We start from the raw sequence: 23,362 nt of genomic DNA, 5'->3' as shown, positions 1-23,362 counted from the left end.
GATGAATCTCTTCCCACAAGAAGATTATCGCCCCGGTAGTGCTCTTCGGTTTAGGCGTATCTTCCCCAAAGGTAAAACGACTTCGTCTCGTCGGATGTAGCACCACAATCCGAGGAGCTCCGGCGAACTGAATAAGGATCAAGAACTGAGCTAGAGGTTGAGGTGGAATGCAGAATATGTTGTGAGTTATGAGTTGTGAGTGAATTCGTTAATTCTGAAGCTCACAACACACCCATATTTATAGGTGTTAAACCTAGTGTGAACGGAAGGTGTGAACGGAAGGTGTGAACGGCCGGTGTGAACGTAAGGTGTGAACGTAAGGTGTGAACGGACGGCAGTCAACTCCGGCGGCTGCGGTAGGTGGCCGCAATCGTTGAACGCAGAAGTTGAAACTGATTTTCCCTCTTCAACTTCCAAACTTTGACATGCAATATCTCACTCACCGGAAATCGGTTTTGAGACTTCAAGTATATCACGTTGATCTACTCGAGGTGTAGATTAACATCCAATAATTATTTTAATTAAATAATAAATATTTAATTAAATAATAATTTTCAGATATGGCATAAAACCATATTTCCAACAAAATCATGGTAAATCATTCATTGAGTTCCATAATTTAAAGCTGTCGTTATTCGACATACTAAGATTAGAGATCTCATAAGCTTCGGCTTTTGTGATAGATTGATTCTCTCTTCTATTTATTTGACTGCGCTGTAATATTTTGTTCTCAAACTTTTTAGAGAGTTATTTATCTCTTTGTTGGGATTGTGTGGTGATCGTATCAGTACTCACATCCAAGTTTCATGTGTTGCATAATCGTTGGTGAAATTTTGAAAAGTTATACTTAATATTTTTTACTCGACCGTAAAATGCAGGGACATAAATATATATTTTTTCTATAACAAAGGGAAATGATTCAAATTAACACTCATGTCAAAAAACGATAAAAAGGAGAAATTGTAAACCTTCTTTCCACTCTTATAATATAAAATAACACATGTATCTTAATTAAGAAGATACAAGTTTACAAAGAAACTGCAAGAAATTGCATCTACGAAAGCAACATATGAGGAGTTTATTACAAGCACATGAGGGCACAAAGGCATAAATATAATATGAGTTGTTGCATGCTTTCCTAGTAAATTAAATGAAAAATTAAGCAGGTATATATGGATGGAAACTTAGGAGTATTAATTAGCAATTTCTCATATATATCTATACTAAGATACAGTATAAGAAATTAAGAATGGCATTCAACATTATTACTGCTTGATCTCAACTTTCCCATTCGCAACTGCTTTTTCGTCGGTTGCAACTTTCCCGTTGGTGGCAGCTGCTTGGCTTGAACTCATTAGGGAGTCGAATTTTTCCGATTTCTCCAGAATTATTTCAATCTGAAGAGTAACATGCAACATCGATCGCATTTATTTTTTTCCCATTAATTGAAGTAGCTAGAGCAGTTTAAATTTATAACAAGGTGGAAATTCTTGAAGGCGTATTGAATTTTAAACAAATAATTAATATTGACTTACCCTTGCTTTGTGAACTACACGACCCTTGTCTTGATCTTTCATGCCGACTGTGGATGTTAAAATACCTGTGACAATATTATTACACGAGCATTATATATCTAATACGGCACTGGATCATTATATATACACATGAAATTCTCGACCACAACTATTTTTCATCTTATATTAATCTTCAATCTCATGTTCCTTATATTTTATGAGCACCAAGGAAAGTAAGAAATGAATTCCTCTTTCCTCTTGCATAGAACATTTAAACTTTCATTAAATTTTTATGTCTAAAATAAGTGAGACGTCTGTTGATGTCCGGTGATGATTAGGGCTGTAAACGAGCCGAGCCGAGCCGAATACAGGCAGGCTCGAGCTCGGCTCGTTTAAATATTCGGGTGTTCGAGCTCGATTCGAGCTTTTATCTTGATGATCGAGCTCGGCTCGTCACCCACATACTAAGCTCGAGCTCGGTTCGAGTTCGGCTCGGGTGATGCTCGATAATGTCGAATTCGAGCTTGAGCTCGAGCTCGACTCGTTAGATGTTCGTATATATGATGTTCAAGCTCGAATTTGTTATAAATTTAAGAAAATCTTCTTAATTAATATGTTATTCGAGTTCGAGTTCGACTCGTTTAAGGCTCATGTACTAACTCGATTGAAGGCTCGACTGAAGGTTCGTGAACAGGCTCGCGAACATGTTCGCGAACAATCGAATTCGAACATGTTCGCGAGCTCAACGAGCCGAGCACTGTCAGGCTCGAGCTCGGCTCGATAAAAATTTCGAGCTCGAAATTAGGCTCGAGCTCGGCTCGTTTATTATCGAATCGAGCTCCGAACGAGCTTTTTTCGAGCCGAATCTCGAATAGCTCGCGAGTAGCTCTGTTCATTTACAGCCCTAGTGATGATTGAAGGACTAGGAGAGTTGCTTATGAATTTGTTCAATCAAACACCAGTTTTATAGGCCCCTTTATTTTTTTTTTTGTTTTCCAATATAACAATACTACTTTTTTCGGATAAGATTCTCTGTTCCACAATTTAGTGTGTCCCACTATATACCACTCTTAATCTCTTTATTTTATAATTATTTGTTATAAAAATATAAAATATTATTATATATATATATATTATAAATTCTAATGAATATTTATCACTAAAAAATAAAATTAAAAAAATTATATATCCTAACTTTGAATTAATTAATCCAAATAATTCATTATTAATTTAAATAAATATAAAAAATAATTATAAACCCTAATTGGATAAGTGGACCCTTATTAATTATATTTTTATTATATTAAAGCATAATAAATTATTATTAAAAAATAAAAAAATTATAACAGATTAAGAGTGGTACATAATAAGACATACTAAATTATATATGGAACAGATGATCCCATTTGCACTTTTTGGATGGGGCCCCTTCCAGCCTTGGATCCGAGTTTAACGACAACACACGTGTATAATTTAATGACATCATAAAATTTCATAGTTTACACATATCTATACTCTTAAGGGTGCGTTTACTTTAATGGAAAAGGAGAGAAAACGTATATTTTCACCCATTTTTCATTATTTTCACATGTTTATTATGATGAAAATTTTTCTCCAGACATAGTTGAATATTTTCCCGGACAGCTCCTATTATCTCCAATGTGATAATATTATCCTATGGCAGGGGTGTGAAAATATTTTTCAATATTTTTTAATCTTTTCATCTCTAGTAAACATATGATAAAAAAAGAGAAAAATATAATATATATTTTCTCATTTTTTCTTATCCATCATTTTCCAATGAAAATTTTACAACCAAAGTAAACACACCCTAAATTGAAAAACAGCATTGGTTTCTTCAATATTGATCATTAAATTAATTTCTTACCTTTTTCTTTGGCGAATCCATTGTTCTTCAAGATCTCAGCTATTGTTACTACCGTTGTTATTGCTGTAACGAGAATAGTGAAATAATGTAAGTACAAAAAAATAATTAATTAAGATCCTAACTGAGCAAAACAATTTCGGACAATTTCTGTGTTTATGCATGCATTAGTGATAAAACTGCAAGAGCATTACGTGATGAAACATCCAGTAAATTATTGGATATGAATTTCTTTGAATAGATCATCTTATATTCACTTTTACAATAAATATTTTGTGGCGAATAAAAGCATTTCAGGAATTAGACTTCAACATAATTTATATCATACATGATACATCCATATCCATACATAGGTAGGATTAAGTTAAATAAAATAAATATTAATTGATCTGAGTTGATACATACTATATGTTAATTACTCCCTCCGTCCCATGAAGCAATACCAAGTTTTCTTTTTGGTCTGTCCCACGAAGCAAGACCAGTTTCTAAAAATAGCAAAAAATTTACTCTTTATTCACCTTTTTACTTTTTCACCTACCACACTTAACATACAAAATACCAATTTCATAATTCTCGTGCCGAAAAGAACTAGGTCTTGCTTCATGGGACGGAGGGAGTATGTTATATAACACAAAATATTACGTACCCATGCCCAAAGCAGAAAGCTCAATCTCATTGTGTTGTTGTAAGTACCTCTGCATTAAGCAAGACAATGTCACGTGTTGTTTCAAACAAACAAACTATTCGAAGAGATAATTATACAAAATAGTTGATGTGTAAGAACTAATATCATAATTACAAAATCATTTGTCACAAAAAAATAAGTTTCTGATGAAAAAAAAATCAAAGTTAAATTGTCGTCATTAAAGTTAGTAGGCATTTGCATATGCATATGCATGCTCTACACCATTAGAAACCCTCCAAATTAATTGAGTTAAAGTTGGCTTTGCGATTTATCCGACACTTCAAGCTTCTCTCACGAAAATGTCACAAACATACCTAATAGTGTAAGATTTCGAGATTCGCACTTAAAATACAACAATATAAGAAAAAGATTCTATTAATTTTTTACAAGAAGATGAGTGCTTTTTACTTCTACTTCAGTATTTAACAGTTCCTGTGGAGAGAGAGAGAGAGAGAGAGAGAGAGAAGTGACCTTGGCAAGATTGACATAGAAGAAGAGTGGTTTCTTTGTGTTAGACACCTGAATCCTGTTCTTCTTCATATTATCATTGTTCGTTTGTTTCATTGCAGCTGGTGCCATCGTCATTTTTTCTCAACAACTCTATCTTTTAGCTACTCCTATTCTTTCTTTTCTCTGTTCGAGTTTATCTAATATTTTTTTCTTTTTATTTCTCAGATTTGCTTTATCTACAAAGTGGGAGAGAAAATAGGTAGATCCATTATGTAAGAAAAAAACATATCAACAGAAACCCGATATAACAGCCATTTGACCTTGTAAACATCTATGTTTAAGGTCAACACAAATAACTTATTATATATACATAGGTTGTTGGATGAAGGGATGAGAATAGGGCATTGCAAACTAATATATATATATATATTATTCAAATGAAACTTCAGAATTGACATAGTGTTAATATTCTACTTACTTACAATGTTCATAAGAGAAGTTGTATGGGACTGCAACAATGTTGCCGAGAGCTTTTCAAAGTTAATTAATTAAGTTCAAGGTTTTTTGCAAAATTAGGGGAAAATCGAAAGAGAAAGACTGAAAATTTACAGTTTTAAATCTTTTTTATGATTATTTAATATTTTCACCCATTATTGTTACAAGCTGTAAATTACGTACTCAACCCATATTACAGGAAATAAATTGCATTTTACCAAGTATATTAATAGAGGACGAGAATTAAAGTTTATGTACACTATTCCATCAAACATGCAGGGTTATAATAACTTTTCTTGGGAAAATTTTGATGTTATGATTAGATCTCAAAACCCCTGAAACTAATGATGATATGTCAAAGCTCTAGACTATATCTTGTATGTTAGGAAACATACTTTTTATAATTTATAGGATATCAGTATGGTGAGTGAGCTATCAGATCAGTCGAATAGTGTTTAAGGTCAAATGAAGATGGAACTGAAGGTGTTCTTCAAATACTAGGAGATCAACTGATCACACCCGATTGAAGGCATGGGTCCACCAATCCAGACGTGCCATGTAAGTTCTAAAGTGAGAAGAAGAAAAAACAGAGCCAACCTGCGAGACATGACTAAGCAGAGAAGACATTTAATATTACAGATTTAAGATTAAATGATTATCTTGCTTTACCAGAAGAAAGTATATCATAATACAAGGATTTTGCAGAGTTACATCGTCAACATACGGATGCACATAATCCTAACACTGTCTTCCGTTGTGTCAAGTGAAAAGATTTTTCAAAGTCACAGCCGAGGATTTGAAGATGTTCTCTCCAACGGCATTCATGAATGGAGTGATTACCGAAAACACAATGCCAATTTGATTTTTCAAGTGATCAAGCCTTCAAGGTTTCATCCAAAAAATTACAGCGTATTTATGAAGAATGGAGTCTACAGTGTAAACAAACTCTTGTTATAAAATGCAATAAGAATTATAATACTGATTTTTATGTTAACCAAACACAATATATATGTGATCGTATTACTCAAGTAAATCGGTGTTAGGATATTAATTGATAACATGTGATGGTAACCTTGGGGGGTACTAGTAAAAAGGAAAATAAATCACAAGATATAATATAAAGAAGAAGCAGCAGCAGCAGCAATATTGTTTGTTCTTGATTATTAGTAGTTTTAATTTTTCTCTAACACCCAAACAACCAAAATTGTTTCCGATAGCCATTTATTGAGCTGGTTTTTTACACATCCGTTCGCACTGTTTAACGAGTCCTACTCGGCATGACCTGTTCTAGCATATTCGACTCAGCATGTCCAGTTATATTTTTTATTTTACTTTTTGTTTTCTCGTCTCGATCCATTAAAATGATATTTTCACTAATAATAAACTATACTTTTATTAACAATAAATTATACTTTTATTAATAACAAATTAAATCATACACATAAACACATGATATAAAATGATTTTTTTCTTAATAACAATTGGTACTTTCCTTAAATGCAAATAAGTTTTTTTTTTATAAAAACAAATAATGTTGTGTAAAAAGTAAATAATATATTATAAATGGTAATTTTAATGTATAAAAATGACACTTTTAATATAAAAAAATGATATATCGGGGGACAAAAAGAAATGCACTGAATTGAGCCGCACGGTACGGAGGGATGTACCATTTATTTTAGGGTTCTTGGCGCATAAATACTTCACTTTTGAACCAATTTTGGTTTTTAAAATAAACTTTAAAATGTGTCAAAAAAATACACTAACTTATTGATTGTAGTAATTTTAACACGGTTTCTATTTACTTTCATGAATACAGTTCGAGACGAACCAAAATAAATGTCTTATAATTTAATATAATCTGATATTTCAAATTCGCGTTGAAATTATACTACAATCTGATTTGTCCACATCATCATTCTGACATGCTATGTATAAGCTTTAATTTGGCCAAAAATAAAATTCGTGTTAAAATTAAATTACTACAATCGATAAGTTGGTGTATTTTTTGATACTTTTTTTAAATTCATGTTAAAAATTAAAATTTATCCAAAATTAATGTATTTATATGACAATAACCCTATATTTATTTTATTTTATTTTCTTTCCATTTTCAATTTTATTTTGCATGAACTCACTAAAGTTAGCGCTCAGGTAATTAAACAATATAAGGACAAAACCTTTAATATAGAACTATTATATATACATAAAACTTAACAACTAACAGGGTGTTTGAGTGAGCTTATAAATTGTTAGGACTGCATAAGTTCATTTAAAGTGTTCGGCAAAATAAGCTCTTAAACAGCTTATAAGCTCAGCTCCCCCAAAAATAAGTTCATCTACTTCAACTTATTTTTTCATAATCTTATATATAACAATTATTTTATAAATATTATTCAATTATAATATGTTATTTTCATCTTATACCCTTACAAGTTCATCTATCTTCGATTTTCTCTCTTTAACTAAAAATTCTCAATCGATTTAGCTTATAAGCTCAATTATCCAAACACATTGACAACTTATGAATTCTTAAAAACTATATTTATAAGCTTAATTTATAAAACAAGCTTAGCCAAACATGCTGCAGCCTCTAAATTGATACAAGGTGTGCCTCAAATCTCCTATATAACCATTTAGGAGAAATTCAAGCCCAATCACGAAATTGACCAAATTCAACCAATCCACAAACTAAGAATGATCACTCGACTAATATAATGATATTTACATCTCTACGTACGGTTATTATTGGGTTCCTGGGCTACACATTGAGTAGGGACACTTGGAATTATCTCACAACTAAATCCCATAATTAATAAGTTGACTAATATGGAATGGATGCTTGCATCCTCTCTTTCCTATTCTGGAAAAATTTCTGCAGAGATTTCTTGAATGAGAGTCCCCTAGAACCATGAGCTTGGAGTTGCAGAAATGCTGATGATCTATCATGCTTTTTCCACTTCTGCTCCCTTTCTCTTCTAGCCAACAAAAGGATACATATTGCCTGCAACCATTCCATCCAGGTATACATAGTAGACACAATCTTACAAATACTCATAAATATAGTATATTTTAAGATATCCTTTCGTACTTGAATTGTATAATTAGCCTTTGATTAATTGTTACACGAACTTCATTTGTTAATACTTTTATCTAGTTTGTAGAGTTTCATTTGATATTTTTTTAGTTTGTACTATTAACTAGCTAGAATTAGAAATGAGTCTCTACTAGTGTTCATTTATGCTACCTTTACATGTGAGTGACAAGAGCATCATATGGGGAAAATGGCATATTTTGGCTTTGCTATATGAGGTTAATTATGTGTGCTTTATTACTTATGAAATAAATGGGACATATCTGACGTTTATAATGAGATACTAAAGTAGATATAACCAAGAGCACCATTAGGCTAGCAAACTAATTTGCAATTTGTATCATCATCTTACCTAATTTTAACATTTTAAAAAAAGAGGGTTTTACACATACCTGTAGTTCAGTTGCATCATTGCGGAAGATTTTAATCTGGTTGGGATCCGAGCAACTCCTACAATGGTGAATAATTTAAATATACTCCTCATCTCATGCATGCAGATATTGGAGTGGCTTACAAGAATATATATAGTTATATAAATATATCTAGAAATTAAGTAAGAAGCTAGAAACTAAAAATGTGACGTACAAGAAATGATGATTGGCAATGGTCGACCACGAGGAAGAAGAAGAAGCGTTGTAATTGGGTGGAAGCTTATGAAGGCTGAAGTTGCAGTTTCTCCTCATTCTTCTTTCTCTCTCACTCTCTTCTTCCACCCTCTATTTTCTGCATTTTCAATTTAAACTCATCAAAAACTTTATTTAGAATTCAAATCATGTGGTATCGTGGAAATATGTAAAGGGGTTTGGTTTTATAGAAATAAAATTTGAGTTGTAGGGTCACATGTAACATGTAGGTGGTTAGAAAATTGACCCACCTATGGTAATAAAATTCGACGTAATAATAAACATTTACAACATGTGGAAAATGTTCCTTATAATCTCCATGTGATGAAAATAACCTCATTGGTCCACTATATTAGTACTACATGCTAGAGAGCAACTCATCTGTTTCACTTTTTTCGTGTGCACTCCACTTGCAAAAATCGAAGAAGCTTGAATTATGAAACATCAAACAACTAACTAATTAAAAAATTACACAAACAAAACAGTATAGGCATGCACATATAGGGGAGAATCGAATTTTCTCCGGGCAAGGTGGAATATTTTTTTGGGATCGCTCATTTTCACTCATTTTCTCCAATGTTGTATAATATTATCTTTGAATAGCGATGTGAATATATTTTCCAACATTTTTTCATTTTTCATCTCTATAAACATATGATAAAAAATATATATTTTTTCTAATGAAAATGTTATAACCAAAGTAAACACATCCTAAAAGATTAAGTGCCGGTGCTAATAAAAGTATGATTGGAAAAGCTAATTAACTGTGAATCTCATATCAATAAAAGCTCGTGTAGTGATGCATGTTAACAAGTCGAGCTTGAGCTTCACCAGTTTTCGTGTACTCGCGGTCAAGCTTGTTAAGGTGAAAATATGTATACATCTACAATTTATATTTTCATATTATAATTAATTACAGATAAGTGTAGTAAGTCATTGATTAATACCTTCATTTGTATAAGAAATATTGAATTTAGTTATACATTATATTTTTGTAAATAAAATAATGTAGTCCAAAATAAAATGACGAGTTTTTATATTAAAAATCTAAATTTAGAACGCTTATAAGCTTGTGACTTGAAGTGTTTGGTAAGCTTAACTCAATGATAAACTCGTCAGATTACAGTAACACCCATGCATGTTTCTTTTCCTCCATAATAAAAGTGTTTATTGATTAAGATGTGTTATGAGCACAATATTCACATGTTTAAATAATAAATTTTATATTAAAAAAAATAAATTATGTATGATTGGTAACTTCCTATGCGGTATTATACTATATTGTTGAGTAAACATATAAACGTGGCTATTAATGTATAAGTATTATTTCCACCAAAAAGACGAAAACGATTTATAGGAAACTCGTGAACATGAAGAATTCTTATTAATTTTTCTTTTGTTTAATTGTTTTTCTCCTTTAGTAGGAAGGTATGGTGTTCCACTTTAGGATAAGGTGTCCTAAAAAGGAAAGGTTGTTACTTCGGAAGTGACCATAGGATTGAGAGGTTGGTTTGGCACTTTTATGGTGAAAAGGCGCTAAACATGATAAACTTGTTCCACGTGATACAACATTACAATTACAACTTATATAATATCATAGCTCCAAGATATTTAATTCACATTCACAAATATCTAAAAGAAATACTTATAGTCCCTAAAGGGACACCAAGCAGTCGAGCTCCTGTTTGTGAGGTCTTAGGTTCAAACTCCACTACTCCCCCTCCCCAGTTCCCCAAGTCAAAAAAAAAATACTTATATATTAGTTTCATCCAACTTGAAAGAAATTTATGCAATGAGATTTCAACATTTCTATATATATTATATATCTACCTCGTCACAAATGAAGCACCTAAGAGTAACTCCAGCGCTGGTGTCGAACGCTGGATCGATCTGGGTCGAGGAGGAGGGCGCCGCACTGGAGACGCGGCCTGATGCGAGGCCGTGTCGTAGCAGCGACCCGGGGCGAGCGGCGTTTATGTATGGCGCGTCCGAAGGACGCGCCCAATTAAAAAAAAAAATCAAAAATCGTTTTTTTTTTGTAAATGACCGTTTAAAAAATCGAAAAGGAGACGAAATTCTTCGAGGTCTTCTACAACACTTGCAAGGAGAATTGGGTGAGTGGTATGAGCGACGATCAAATCACCCAACAAGCCCAGACGATGTTCGAGGCGAATTTCAAGAAGCAATTCTCCTACATCAAAGCTTGGAAAGTGCTTCGCGAATGCGAAAGATTTATGTCGCAAGCCGGGGATGTCCACTCCGCAAAAAAGTTGAAGGGCTCTGATGGTGGAGCAACCACCACTTCTTCGGAGCCGAGTGCCACGACGAGACCCCAAGGCCAAAAAACGGCAAAGCGAGACAAGGGCAAGGCGAAGAAGGGAGAAGGGTCTTTGGGAGGAGGTTTGACGTTCTCCGACGCCCTCGAGAAGGTGGCCGAAAGCATGAAGGAGCATGCTCTCAAAACGGAAGAAATCGCCGAGGTCAAAAAAATGCAAGCCGAGATGAAACGAGAGGAGATGGATATGAAGCTCTTGAACAAGGACACGACGGGTATGACGGAGGCACAATTGGCGTTGCACAGCCACCTAATCCAAGAAGTGCTCAAGCGTCGAGGGCTTATTTAAATTAGGAAATTATTGTTTTTTTAAATCTTATTATCGTATTTTAATTATGTTTTTAATTTTGTTTTAATTATTGTAATGTTTAATTTTATTTTTAATGAAATTTGAAATTTAAAAATAAAAGCCTAGAAATATGAATTTTGTGGAAATGAAAATCTAAGACACCCTCTAAGCACCAATGCATTGGAGAGGGGTGTGTCTTAGGTGGGAACCACCATCTAAGACACCCCTCTAAGACACTTGCATTGGAGATGCTCTAAGTGGCGTCATATATACTTACTGTGAGAAATCGATCGTTGGGATCTGAATGTAATTTATATGTTGTCTTAAGATATAAGAATAAGTTGTTTGTAGAAAAAGTAAGAAGGACTCAAAAATTGAGCACCATAACAAGGAAATGATCAGTCGTAGTTTTTTTTTTTGATAAATTACATAAATAAATAAATAAATTTTTAAAAATCGACCAGTCCTAGTTCAAATCATGGATTAATGGTTTGATAAGTTGAAACCGGCCGTCTATCAAAAAATTAAATAATTAAAAATAAACAGCAGTTTATTTTTCATATGTGTAGGCATTAAGAATTTAAGATGTTTATATACAAATACTGAAATAAAGTATTATAATATGGTAAAAGTTAAAATAATTTTCTTTAATAATATAACTATACATTGTATCAACCAAAAGTATATAATTGTTCGTCAATATATTTCAACATATAAATAAATCAAACTATATTTACAAGAACAAAAAAAAGTTTTAAAAGAAATACTCTGTTCGTCCCAATTAAATTTGCCACAGGGCTCGGACACGGATAATAAAAAATGACTAGTTTATAATAAAATATGAGAAAGAAAATAACTTTTTTCAATGATATATTTATCAAAAAAGTAGGAGAGAAAATGAAGATAATATTTTTTTTTTAAATAAAAGAGAGATACAATTATTTGTGGGTCATAATGACATTTGATGTAAATAAGAAGTTGAGTGAGAGTGCATTAATTTTCCATTTTAAAAATGGTCTATTAAATTAGGGCGTCCAAATGAAAAAAAGAAGCATATTAAATTGGGATAGAGGGAAAGTAGTAGTTTGCTCCTACCATCATCTTCTTTTATGCAATAACCACCACTTCTATGAATGTCAATTCTACAAATTATTTTTGCGACTCTTAAAAATCGAACAAATTCATAAATAGTGATGATGCAGAAGATATTTGGCGCAAATCTGATTGACAAATTAATAACTAAATACGGGAATATGCATATCTGAATACGAGCGATGGGCACATGTCAGAACTTGAGGAAATGAACTTTCTGCCCTGAAAGGAATAAGGCAGATTTGAACTATACACCACAAGGCGACAAAACATTTTGTTAAGGTGACGACACATGTCAATTAATGATTTGCACTTTTCAAATAGGTTAGCTGTAGATCGTTGGGAGAAAATTTTCAACAATAATGACAGGCAGCATCATCCATTCGCACCGAACACATGAAGATCCCAAAAAGGCGAAAATACCACTCAACACAAAGGAGCACATATCTGAAAATAGCATATTACCTTTTTGTGGGTAGAGTCGAAATAACTATTCCACCCTTCATCCTGTAATTTTTATAAATAGCATATAACTTCATTGTGAAGTCAAGTCATTCATCTCTAATATACCGAAAGGATGCCCATATTTCACTCGAAATCGTCCCTTGAGGGTGCTGCTCTTCGCAGGGAAGTTCTTGTCCCCTCCATTTTCTTTTTGCTTAGGGGTGGGGTTTCTTTCCTGTTTTGTCTGTGGGTGGTTTTTCCCTTCCTCTTTGTCCTTACTTGCTCCTGCGCGATCCTCATGTTTAGTGTTGGTTCACTCGTGGCTCTGGTTTGTGTCTGTCTTTGGTGGTTGTCCTCGTCCTTTTTTTTTTTCTGCAGCTTTCGGGTTGTGTAAGGGGTTTAATGTTTTGATTGCAACATCTTGATGAGCTTTTTATGACGTGATTTGTCCGGTAGATGCTAGGAGGAGTGTTTTCATTGCAATAGACCTATTTCTCTCTAGTTTGATTTGGTTGGTTGATCTTTGATAGCTTTTGGTCTCTGCTCCTCTGATGTGCTTTTCATTATGAGCACGGGAAACCCCGCAGGAAGACTTTGGTTGCCCCCAAACATTTTCATCCTGTGAAGTTGGCTTAACTGTTGAAAGCAAATCTTTTGACCATATGTATAAAAAAAAGAATGAGATGATTATAAAGGTAATTGCTTTAAGAAATTCACTCCTAGCGGAGAACTGGGTCTGATCGGATTAATTTGTTTCATTTTGATGTTGCAGCTCAAAATCTTAGCTTTGCACACCTCTTGGGGGGTTGTAGTTTCTTGAGGGACTTGGTCTGGTTTGAGTATTGTTTGGTTGTTGGATTCACTTGTGTTCTTTCTCTTTTCTGGAGGTGGTCGTTGGGAGCTTGTTTTTGGTATTGATTGGACGGGTCTTTCCCCTCGGCGGTTGTTCTGGGGTTTGTGGTCGGGCTCGTTCTTGTGTTTCCCTTGGTTTTGCTTGGCTGCTTGTGTTTCTTCTTTGGTTTGCAAGTTTCAGGTGTGCTAGGCTTCGTAGTTGGTGTTTCTGGCCCCTGCTTCTGTGTTTCTTGGGTGGTCTTTGCGTGTTTTGGCAGCTACTTCGTTCGCCGCTGTGCTGTTTCTGGTGCTTTTTGCTGCAGCTGGTTACCGAGGTACTTGGCTTTTAGGCTGGCTCCTGGTGCATCTGGCGTTTCTCTATTTCAGTTTCTCTGGCTGTTGGCTTCTCTGTGGTTTTTATTTTTCTTGTTTGGGTTTCCTATTTCGGGGTCTAGGGCTAGTTTTCGTAGAGGCGATGGTTCGACCGGAGCCTCTGAGATTTACCTTTCCGCCGCCGCCCGTGTTGTTCTTTGATGTTTTTCGTTTGTTTTTATTTGTTCATTTGAGTTCTCTTTTATGAGGCTCTTCCCTTAGTTTGCGCATGTGCTCTCAAGGGTTTCGAATTTTTTTTTTCAATAAAATTTTCATTTCAGCAGCCCATATTTCACTCGAATAGTTCTTAGTGTTCATCGTAAATTTGTTGTTGTTTCTTGTTCGATCACATAATTTTCTGGTTTATGTTTGCACTCAGGTATGTTGTAATCAAATTTAGTTATGATTTGTTGTTGAGCCTAAAATCCAACTCAACGAGTGACATTTTGTTAGGTCCAGAGGGTCTCGAATAGGTGTATGGGGGGGGGGGGAATACAAACGAAACTTTGCATGCAAACACAGACTTTTGTTTTACTGAAAACAGTTTTGACCAAACAGGGTTGACGACTGATACTGAAAGCTCTTCAGTAAAGAGTTATCAGTTAAGCTGTTGAAACTTAACTGATGCACGTAAGGGCTTCAGTCGTGTTTGCTAAGACAGAGATGATAACACTCTTCCTGACTATCAAAAGATAGATCAGTCAGATTGATATCATACGCAGCGGAAATTAAACTTAGTTTCGCAATAGCCTCGATGGAGCACGTTGTTGGTTATTAGGTTTCTCTTTGCAGTTAATCAGTGTTCAGTTTATCAAATGAAATAACACAAGTAAGAATGTAAAACTGAAAACTGTAAACAACACAGAGACTTTTACGTGGTTTGGAAAAACCCTTTCCTACATCCACGGTTGGTTGTGAAGGAATATTAAACTGAATTAATACTCTAATGCCCGATGATCGTTTCTTGGATTATTATTAATTCATCATATAACGATTAATCCCTAACATGCTCCTATGAATTTAACAGCTGCACATAGGTGTTAGGAATACTTACTTGTAAACTGTATGCAGAGGCTGTCGATGATTGAATCGAATGACTCCAGTTTTGATCTTCTGAACTGTATCCCGCTCAGCTTTCACCGTTGGATGGACAACGAGCTATGAAAGTCCCAAGCTAGAAAATTCCCAACGTTTCCTGCGCCTCACAGCTCTCTCAAAAAACCCTAATATTATCAGTGTGTATTTCCTGAGAGCTGACAGCTGTATTTAAATAAGAAAATACAGAGAAGGGCGCAGGTTTAGGGTTAGGGATGATTTCCAGCTCTTTCTGGGCTAGGAGACTCTGGGCCAGTCCAGGGACTAAATACAAGGAATAAAGATGGGCCTCAAATAAATTAATTATCTATGGTCAGCCAAGACCATAATTAATTTATAAATATTAGTTCATCCCACTAGAGAACCAATATTGACTTACCCCTTTATTGCCGGTGATGAGTCGGGGCTTGTATTTAGACTTATTAAATTCCCGTATTTAAAATATCCGACATCCATTAATTAATTAGAGCTCTAACAGCCTTAATTAATTAATCTCTTTGTAATCCTTAAGCAGTACCACTCAAAACTTATTATTGCGTCTGAACTTAATCAACCTGCAGGGTTTAACGCAATAAACATTATTGAGCTCCTTAAGGGGATGTCATTATCCTCTATCGGATACGAGTACTAATACAGATAATCAAATATCATATATTAACCGCTATCACCCAAGATACAGAGTACTCAAGTTACTATATAACTCTCACTCATAGTAAATCAAAGTGATACACGAATTAATATATATATTCGAAATCTTATTAGTATTAAGATTTCATTAAGTCTCCAAGATCTTGATTCTTCACTTAAGTCAGATAGAAGAATACATCTCACTGTGGTCCTATCAATACGTTATGACGTACCAGTATAGATAAGTAGTCAAGACAAACTACTTCCATCTATACCGCAGCCTAAAACGATGACTCGTCCTAAAGTCATCTCGGCTGTGATTATATTATATCTCTTAAGGTTAATCCAATTATATGGTCTTCTGTGATCTACAACACACCATATAATCTACTTATATTAGAGATAGAGAACATACATATGCAATCATGAACACAAACAGATAGGAGATAAAACAGTGAACACAGGAATCATTGTATACAAGTATAAAAGGTTCTTGCTTTCAGTATACAAATCCAACAATCACAGATAGGAGATAAAACAGTGAACACATGAATCATTGTATACAAGTATAAAAGGTTCTTGCTTTCAGTATACAAATCCAACAGGTTGATCAGACCAACAATCCACTCCGCAAGTGCTTAACAGGTGCACTGCAAACCAAACCGTGTGCTTGCCGGGTGCACACAATCGTACCACTGAAGAAAATCCTTCTTCAGGACCCACGCTTCACTCGCGTCGGATTTCTCTGCTCAACACAACCCGTGCTAAGACTTCTCACTCAGAGTCAGAGTACCTTCCTGAACTCCGAATCACTCAAACACTCTTTTGGGGAGGAGGTTTGAACGAGTGCCAACTTCACTACAAAGAACAAGTTCTTTGAAGCAAGTTTGACCTTTGTCTTCTGGGTAAACAGAGGTTTGCCTAAGGTCTAAGAGAATGTGTGTAATCAGCAATGACTGATTTTGGCTTTGGAATTCTCTTCTTCGATTCAAGCTTTGGGGAGATTAAGCTTTTGGCTGAGTAGCAATTTCGGCAGAGCTTCAGCTTATGTCGTTGAATCGGTGAAGGTTGAAGTGATCCTCGAGCGCTATTTGTAGGAGAACTCTTGAATAGATCCGTTGGCGTAGAACGTCATCAAGAATTCTTCCGTTGGAGAGCAATTCGAATTTGGGCTGAGGCTTCAATCTTTGAGGTTCCTTGTCTGGGTGGAAACGACTCTCTTTGATGGACAGGAGATGTGACGTCTCTGAAAAGTAACCACCAGATAGGAATGACCTCTGCAGAGATAAGATCCTGAGATCTCTGCATTTAATGCGGCTGTACTTTGTGAGTACGTGGCTTCCTCTGAACGTTGGAAGATCAGTCCGAGGAGGAATGTTCAACTGATACTTGACTTTAGTATCAGTCCATTGCGTGCATTAAGTAATCAGTCTTCAACTGATTCTTCAACTGATACTTCAGTTGGTATCTGCAGTCTTCAGTCTTCGACACCGCAAGCTAAACTAGAAACGAACTCTAACACTTGAGTTCAAAAATGATTCTAGTCTATTACAGTTAAGTCATATGAATTTTGGTATCATCAAAACAAGGGTTAGGATATTCCACAAGGTTCCCAACACATTTCTATATAATATACACTTTTTCAAGGGTTAATTTTTGTCATTTATGAAATATGTCATTTATAGTGGAACAATAAAAAATAAAATACATGTCACTTTTAATAGGAAAGATGGAATACTATTAATGAATTTATTAATTTACTTTATAGCCCGAAATTTAAAATTCTAATAAAGTAAAAACATAATAAATATAACCCAAAAAAATTGCTAATTAAAAAAATACGGTAGATACCTAGAATAATTTAGGTAAATCCAGTAAATGAAAATAACGCTACGCGGTCACCTGCTGCCACCTCTACGCCAAGTAATTTGTCGATGTGTGAACCACATCGAGCCATGACCCGCGCAAGCCACGTCCAAGCCAACTGAATAACCGAGCTGCCTTCACGAGTCACATTGTCAAAACCACCTCTGACAATTGTGTGATGTAATAATTATTTTATCATTAATTATATATAAAATAGATTGTATGGTATAAAAAATTGAAGGGGTAATTGTCTGTAAATTCATAACGTTTACACAAAATTGGTTTTTGCACCTATTTTTATTTTTCTTCTTTTAAAAACCTAACCTTTAGTTTTTGTTTGAAAATTATCCGATCACCGGAAATGCCACTGTGAGTCTGTGGCAGCTAGAATTGATGAGGTGGCAGCCAAAAATTGACACCTAGACATAATTTTAATATGTGGAAAAAAAAATTAAAAAATGAAAGAAAAAAAAAACATATCATCATTTTCTCAACTTCTCCACTCCCAAACCCTAATTCCCCTCCCCCCACCCGCCGCCAGCCGCCACCACACGCCGACGCCCGCCGCCCCCTGCCAACCGCTGACCTCCGCCGCCCCCTCCCCCTCTCACTTGACTTTTCCTCTCTCCCTTCATACCTCGCCTGAACTCCATTCATTTTCCACCGCATGGTCAACAATGTCATTACTCATTTCATTCTCTGGCGCTACATCCACGTTGTCTCTCAAAATATAACCTTGTGCCACATTGGCATTGTAAGCAACATGAGGCATCACATTTGCATACAATTGTGATGCAACATTTTGAGCATTTAATAAATGCACAAAATCAAGATCTGTCATAGGTTGATCCATAACACGAGTTGTAGACTGTGCCAATTTAGGAGTAATAATGACATAGAATTTCGGAACTTCATGTACATCCATTCTGAACTTCACATCATCATCATTCGATATGTTCATTATCATTTCCCCTTCAGAAGACTCAACCAAAGAGTGCAATACATAATCATATATATTTATATCTACACGAACAATACCTTCAATCTGCCTTATAAGAGTAGCATATGTATGACCACTCATTGGGACAAGCACAAATCTTCTTTCCCTACCTTCATATTTTTTATCTACTCATGAACCTCCATAGGATAATCATGGATGTTGGACTCATCTGTTGCAAAAAAAAATCATATTAAAAAACACATACTTATAAATAAAATTTAAATTATTAATATTTTGAAAAAAATATCATTTTTTTATAGGGAATCTCTATAAAAAATATGTCTAATGGTTCAAACTACACTGTTACACACATTATAGTCCGAAATTGTGTGTAACATTGTAGTTTTAACCGTTACACACACATGTGGTCGATAATGTATGTAACAGTAAGCAATTTCAATTATTACACACATTTTTGGTCGATATATAATGTGTGTAATAAAATATTTTGTACTGTTACACACAATTTCGGACTATAATGTGTGTAATGGTTAATTTTTCAATGTTACACACAATTTCGGACGATAAAGTGTGCAACAGTGCAAATTGTGCATTGTTACACACATTATCTTGTGATTTTGAAGATCATTACAAAGAGGATTAACACCTTTTTTCTATTATCTACATTTGCCCAACAAAATTTCAAAATTCTATTTTTTTCAAAAACCTCTCAACAAATTCAAAAGATACAAGAGATTAGGAGGAAGTGACTTACCGGAAACGAGATCAAGAGGAGCAAGACCGCCTTGCCAAACCGCCGGAATGAGGTCGCCGAAAAAAGTTGCCGGAAATGGAGGTGACTTGGGGAAGGAGATGCTAATTTTTTTTTTACTCAAATATGATTTCACCCAAAATCTAGGTTTTGTTTTTTGTTTTTACTATTTTTCTTTTTATTATTTTGTGATATTTTCAAAAATAGTAAAATATTAATTAATCAAAATATATTACTAGTAAGGATAACTTAGTCATTTGAACACTAAAATGCCTATATTTTCCAAAAAAAAAGGTATGCATAAATATGGGGGACGAAGATAGTATAAATTAAAAATTAATACTAATACTTACCATTTTACTCTTCAGATAAACTTAAAAATTATCCACTAATTTTTAGCCGTGAATATGAATTTTTGAAATTGAATTCACAACCAAAACTTTTTCTAGTTGTGAATTTCTAGCTTTAAAACTCGAATTCACAACCAAGACATTTTTTTTTTTTTTTTTTCTATTGAAATAACAAAAATAAAAATTATTTATTAGTATAAAAAATTAAAAATTAATCACACTTACCATTTTACCCTTAAGATAAAAACCTTAAAAACTATCCACTAATTTTTTTTGTTGAAATTCAATTTTTTGAACTCAAATTTACAATCAAAACTAATTCAAGTTGTGAATTTCTAGTTTTAAAACTCGAATTCACAACCAATACTAGTTCTAATTGTGAATTTTAATTTTAAAATTTAAATTTAAAACTAAAATTATTTTAAATTAAAAATTTTAATTTTAAAACTCAAATTCACAACTAAAACTATTCCAAGTGTGAATTCTATATAAATAATGATTAAACATAGATTTCGGGACGAAGGACGATTTCGGGGAAAAATGTGTTGCCTTTCTTGTAAAAGGCCGAGTATTTGAGAAGATTTTGTGATAATAAACTTCTTCTCCAATTTTTAATCAATTAATTTGTGATTAGCTTTTATGTCTAAGCTGGACATTTTGGGCCTAAGGCTTAAGAGGACAAGATATTGGATCATTTTGATTCATTTTCTTTTGTGCATATTTTTACATATGGACAACTTTTGATTGACTAACTAATAAATCCTCAAATATTAGTTATGTATTTATTTAATTATAAAATTTAAGATAATATATAATTCAATATTTGTTTCGTAATTTTCACATAATATTATTTAATAAATTTTAATTACCTACAAAGAGATTAATTAAGATATTAGAGGAGTAGTATGTTACTCGCCATTTGTGAGTATCGCTGATGTAGTTCACATTAATATTTTACTTTTCTAGTATTTTTTATTTTGTTTCTCTGATATAAATTGCAATTAGGATGCTCAAATCTATAAATTATATAAAAACTAAAGGATAATTTGGTTATCTCATTTAATTTTAAAGAGAATATTAAATTAATTAATTAATTATGCTTTGATTTTTATTTAATTTATAAATGCAGAGATGCTTGCGTTTAATAATCCTGTTTTGGCCTTAAAAAAAACCCTGTTTTATGAAGAAGTGTGAGAGCAAGTAATAAAATTGATAAGACAACGAAGCACATCTGAGTTGGTAATACGCTTCCCCTCTAACCAATAGGTCGGAGGTTCTAAAGGCCACATAGGATCGGTGTATGCATGCACCACCTTATGCGCAGCTTATGTGCTGTTGCTTTTTGCTGTAATTTTTCTTTCTTAGTTGGCTTGCTACTATTGGATGACACTTGCTCTCTATTATGCTTTTTTTTTTTTTTTTTTGATAAGGAAAGTAAATATTATAGAACGAAAAGGCACCAGTAGTACCAAAAAGATTACAAAATCATCGGGGATTCATCATTCGACATCCACCTATGAATCCCAACTCCATCATTAACAAAACCAAAAATTCTACCCCAACTCCACACTCTAGCTTTGATTTCTCCAAACAGGTTTGCACTCTCCCATCTTTTGTTCTCAAATCTACTCTCATTACGCATTTTCCAAATAAGCCAAGTAGTACAACACCAAAGAGCCATCAAGAGCTTCTTATTTCTTTTCCGGCCACTCAAACTAGTAAAGAACTGAAAGTGCGAGGACACTTCATATGGCTGCGCCATGCTAACTCCGAGCCATTGAAAGATTGCTTCCCATACCTTTGAGGTCTTTGGACAGTGGATCAACAAGTGGTTCGTGGATTCCTGCCGATGAAAACAGGCGTTACATCCCACCTCGACTTCACACAGCATCACATTTCTTCTCAAGAGATTGTCACACGTCGGAATTCTGTTCTTCAAAATTCTCCATGCGGTAAACTTGACTTTGTTTGGAATAGGGATCTTCCACACCTTCGTACTCATATCAGTTTCCTCCACCGCCTCCGTAGTCTCGTTTGCTTGATCTTTAATAGCTTCATAAGCGGACTTGGTTGTAAAGCCTCTCCCGATGTCGCCACTCCATGTCCATCCGTCCTTGTTACCTGCACACAGATTAGTACCAGACACAAGGCTAAGCAACTCCGAAACTCCTTCCCTCTCTCTCTCAAATAGCTCTCTTCTCCACCTTAAATCCCAACACCATCCAGTATCAGTCCATTCCCCAACTTCACAGATTGCAGCTTCTTTATTAGCACTCAACTGAAAAAGTCTAGGAAAAGTAAACTTCAACGGCTTTTGTCCAACCCACCACTGACTCCAGAATTTAAAGGTCTTCCCATCCCCCACCTTTGGCTTCAAATTTTGAACAAACCAAAAATTGCTCGCCCCTCCCGCCGCAGAGACGATCTTCGGCCACCACCCATCTCTAAATCTACCTTTCCCCGCGTTTTCCAGACCTGTCTCTCCCCACTCAACCTCACCATAAATGGACCTAACAATTTTAGCCCAAAGCATGTCCCTTCCAGTAAGGTACCGCCACAACCATTTAACGACAAGTGCCTGATTAAACCACTCAATATTTTTAAGCCCCAAGCCTCCTTCATCTTTTGAAGCACAAAGCACCTTCCATTTCACCCAAGCAATCGCACTTTTACTAGAACCCCCTCCCCACAAAAAATTACCAAATAAAGCATTTAGAGAACTCACAATTGATTTTGGTAAACAGGTAAAAGAGAGCTGGTAAATCGGTATAGATTGAAGCACAGCCTTCACCAAAGTCACTCGGCCCGCGAGAGAGAACTTCCCATTTTTCCACGAATCGATTTTCTTTCTCACCTTCTCAACCAAGTATTTCCAATCAGCAACCTTTTTGCCCTTGCTACCCACTTTAATACCGAGGTAATTGAAAGGTAAGGAACCTACATCACAACCCAAAACAGCCGCCATCCTCTCGATCTTATCCTCCTCGACCCCAACTCCGAAGAGACAACATTTTTTGAAATTCACGGCAAGCCCTGACAGTAGCTGGAACACTCTGAGAATCCTTTTAACTGCCACTGCATTTCTTTCATCATCCTCCATCAAGAAGACCGTGTCATCGGCGTATTGGAGGTGCGAAATTGAAATGTAATCATTTCCTACCTTTACCGGCTTAATCAGCTCCTTCTCAACAGCTCTCGTGATCAAAGAGTGGAGCCCCTCCGCTGCAATAAGAAAGAGAAATGGGGAAAGCGGATCCCCCTGCCGTAATCCTCTTTCTAAACACACTTCACCAGATGGAGATCCATTCACCAAAATATTCGTCGTCGCCGAGGAGATACAACCTCAAATCCATTTCCTCCATAATGGTTCAAAATCCATTCTTTGAAGCATTAAATCCAAGAAATCCCACTCGACGGAGTCATATGCTTTCGCGAAATCCACCTTGAAGATAATCCTCCCTTTTCTCTTCTTAGTAGCCTCCGCGATTGCTTCATTTAGAACCACCACCCCATCAAGGATGTAACGGCCGCCAATGAAGGCGCTCTGATTATCCGAAATAACTGAATCCATGACCTGTTTCATCCTATTCGCCAAAACCTTCG

The 23,362-nt window shown here is 34.8% G+C and overlaps 2 protein-coding genes across 2 annotated transcripts; both read right to left on the bottom strand.

Annotated features, from left to right (window-relative positions):
* Positions 1 to 958: 958 nt before the first annotated feature.
* LOC131014388 (uncharacterized protein At2g34160-like) lies at positions 959 to 4,784 on the bottom strand. Its single transcript, XM_057942347.1, has 5 exons — positions 4,556 to 4,784; positions 4,046 to 4,094; positions 3,403 to 3,465; positions 1,536 to 1,600; positions 959 to 1,397 (listed from the first exon to the last, which is right to left on the bottom strand). Exons 1-5 carry the CDS (start codon positions 4,667 to 4,669, stop codon positions 1,266 to 1,268), a joined length of 423 nt encoding a protein of 140 aa, XP_057798330.1. The 5' UTR covers positions 4,670 to 4,784; the 3' UTR covers positions 959 to 1,265.
* Positions 4,785 to 7,558: 2,774 nt separating this feature from the next.
* LOC131014387 (protein TIFY 5A-like) lies at positions 7,559 to 8,907 on the bottom strand. The gene is made up of 3 exons (XM_057942346.1): positions 8,709 to 8,907; positions 8,516 to 8,573; positions 7,559 to 8,033 (listed from the first exon to the last, which is right to left on the bottom strand). The coding sequence occupies exons 1-3, from the start codon at positions 8,804 to 8,806 to the stop codon at positions 7,854 to 7,856; spliced, it is 336 nt and encodes a 111-aa protein (XP_057798329.1). The 5' UTR covers positions 8,807 to 8,907; the 3' UTR covers positions 7,559 to 7,853.
* Positions 8,908 to 23,362: the final 14,455 nt, after the last annotated feature.

This window comes from Salvia miltiorrhiza, chromosome 3, assembly GCF_028751815.1.
Source record: "Salvia miltiorrhiza cultivar Shanhuang (shh) chromosome 3, IMPLAD_Smil_shh, whole genome shotgun sequence".
In the NCBI taxonomy this organism is placed as follows: Eukaryota; Viridiplantae; Streptophyta; class Magnoliopsida; order Lamiales; family Lamiaceae; genus Salvia; species Salvia miltiorrhiza.
Note: the sequence above shows the minus strand (reverse complement) of the source record. Positions and strands in the feature narration are given on the sequence as shown.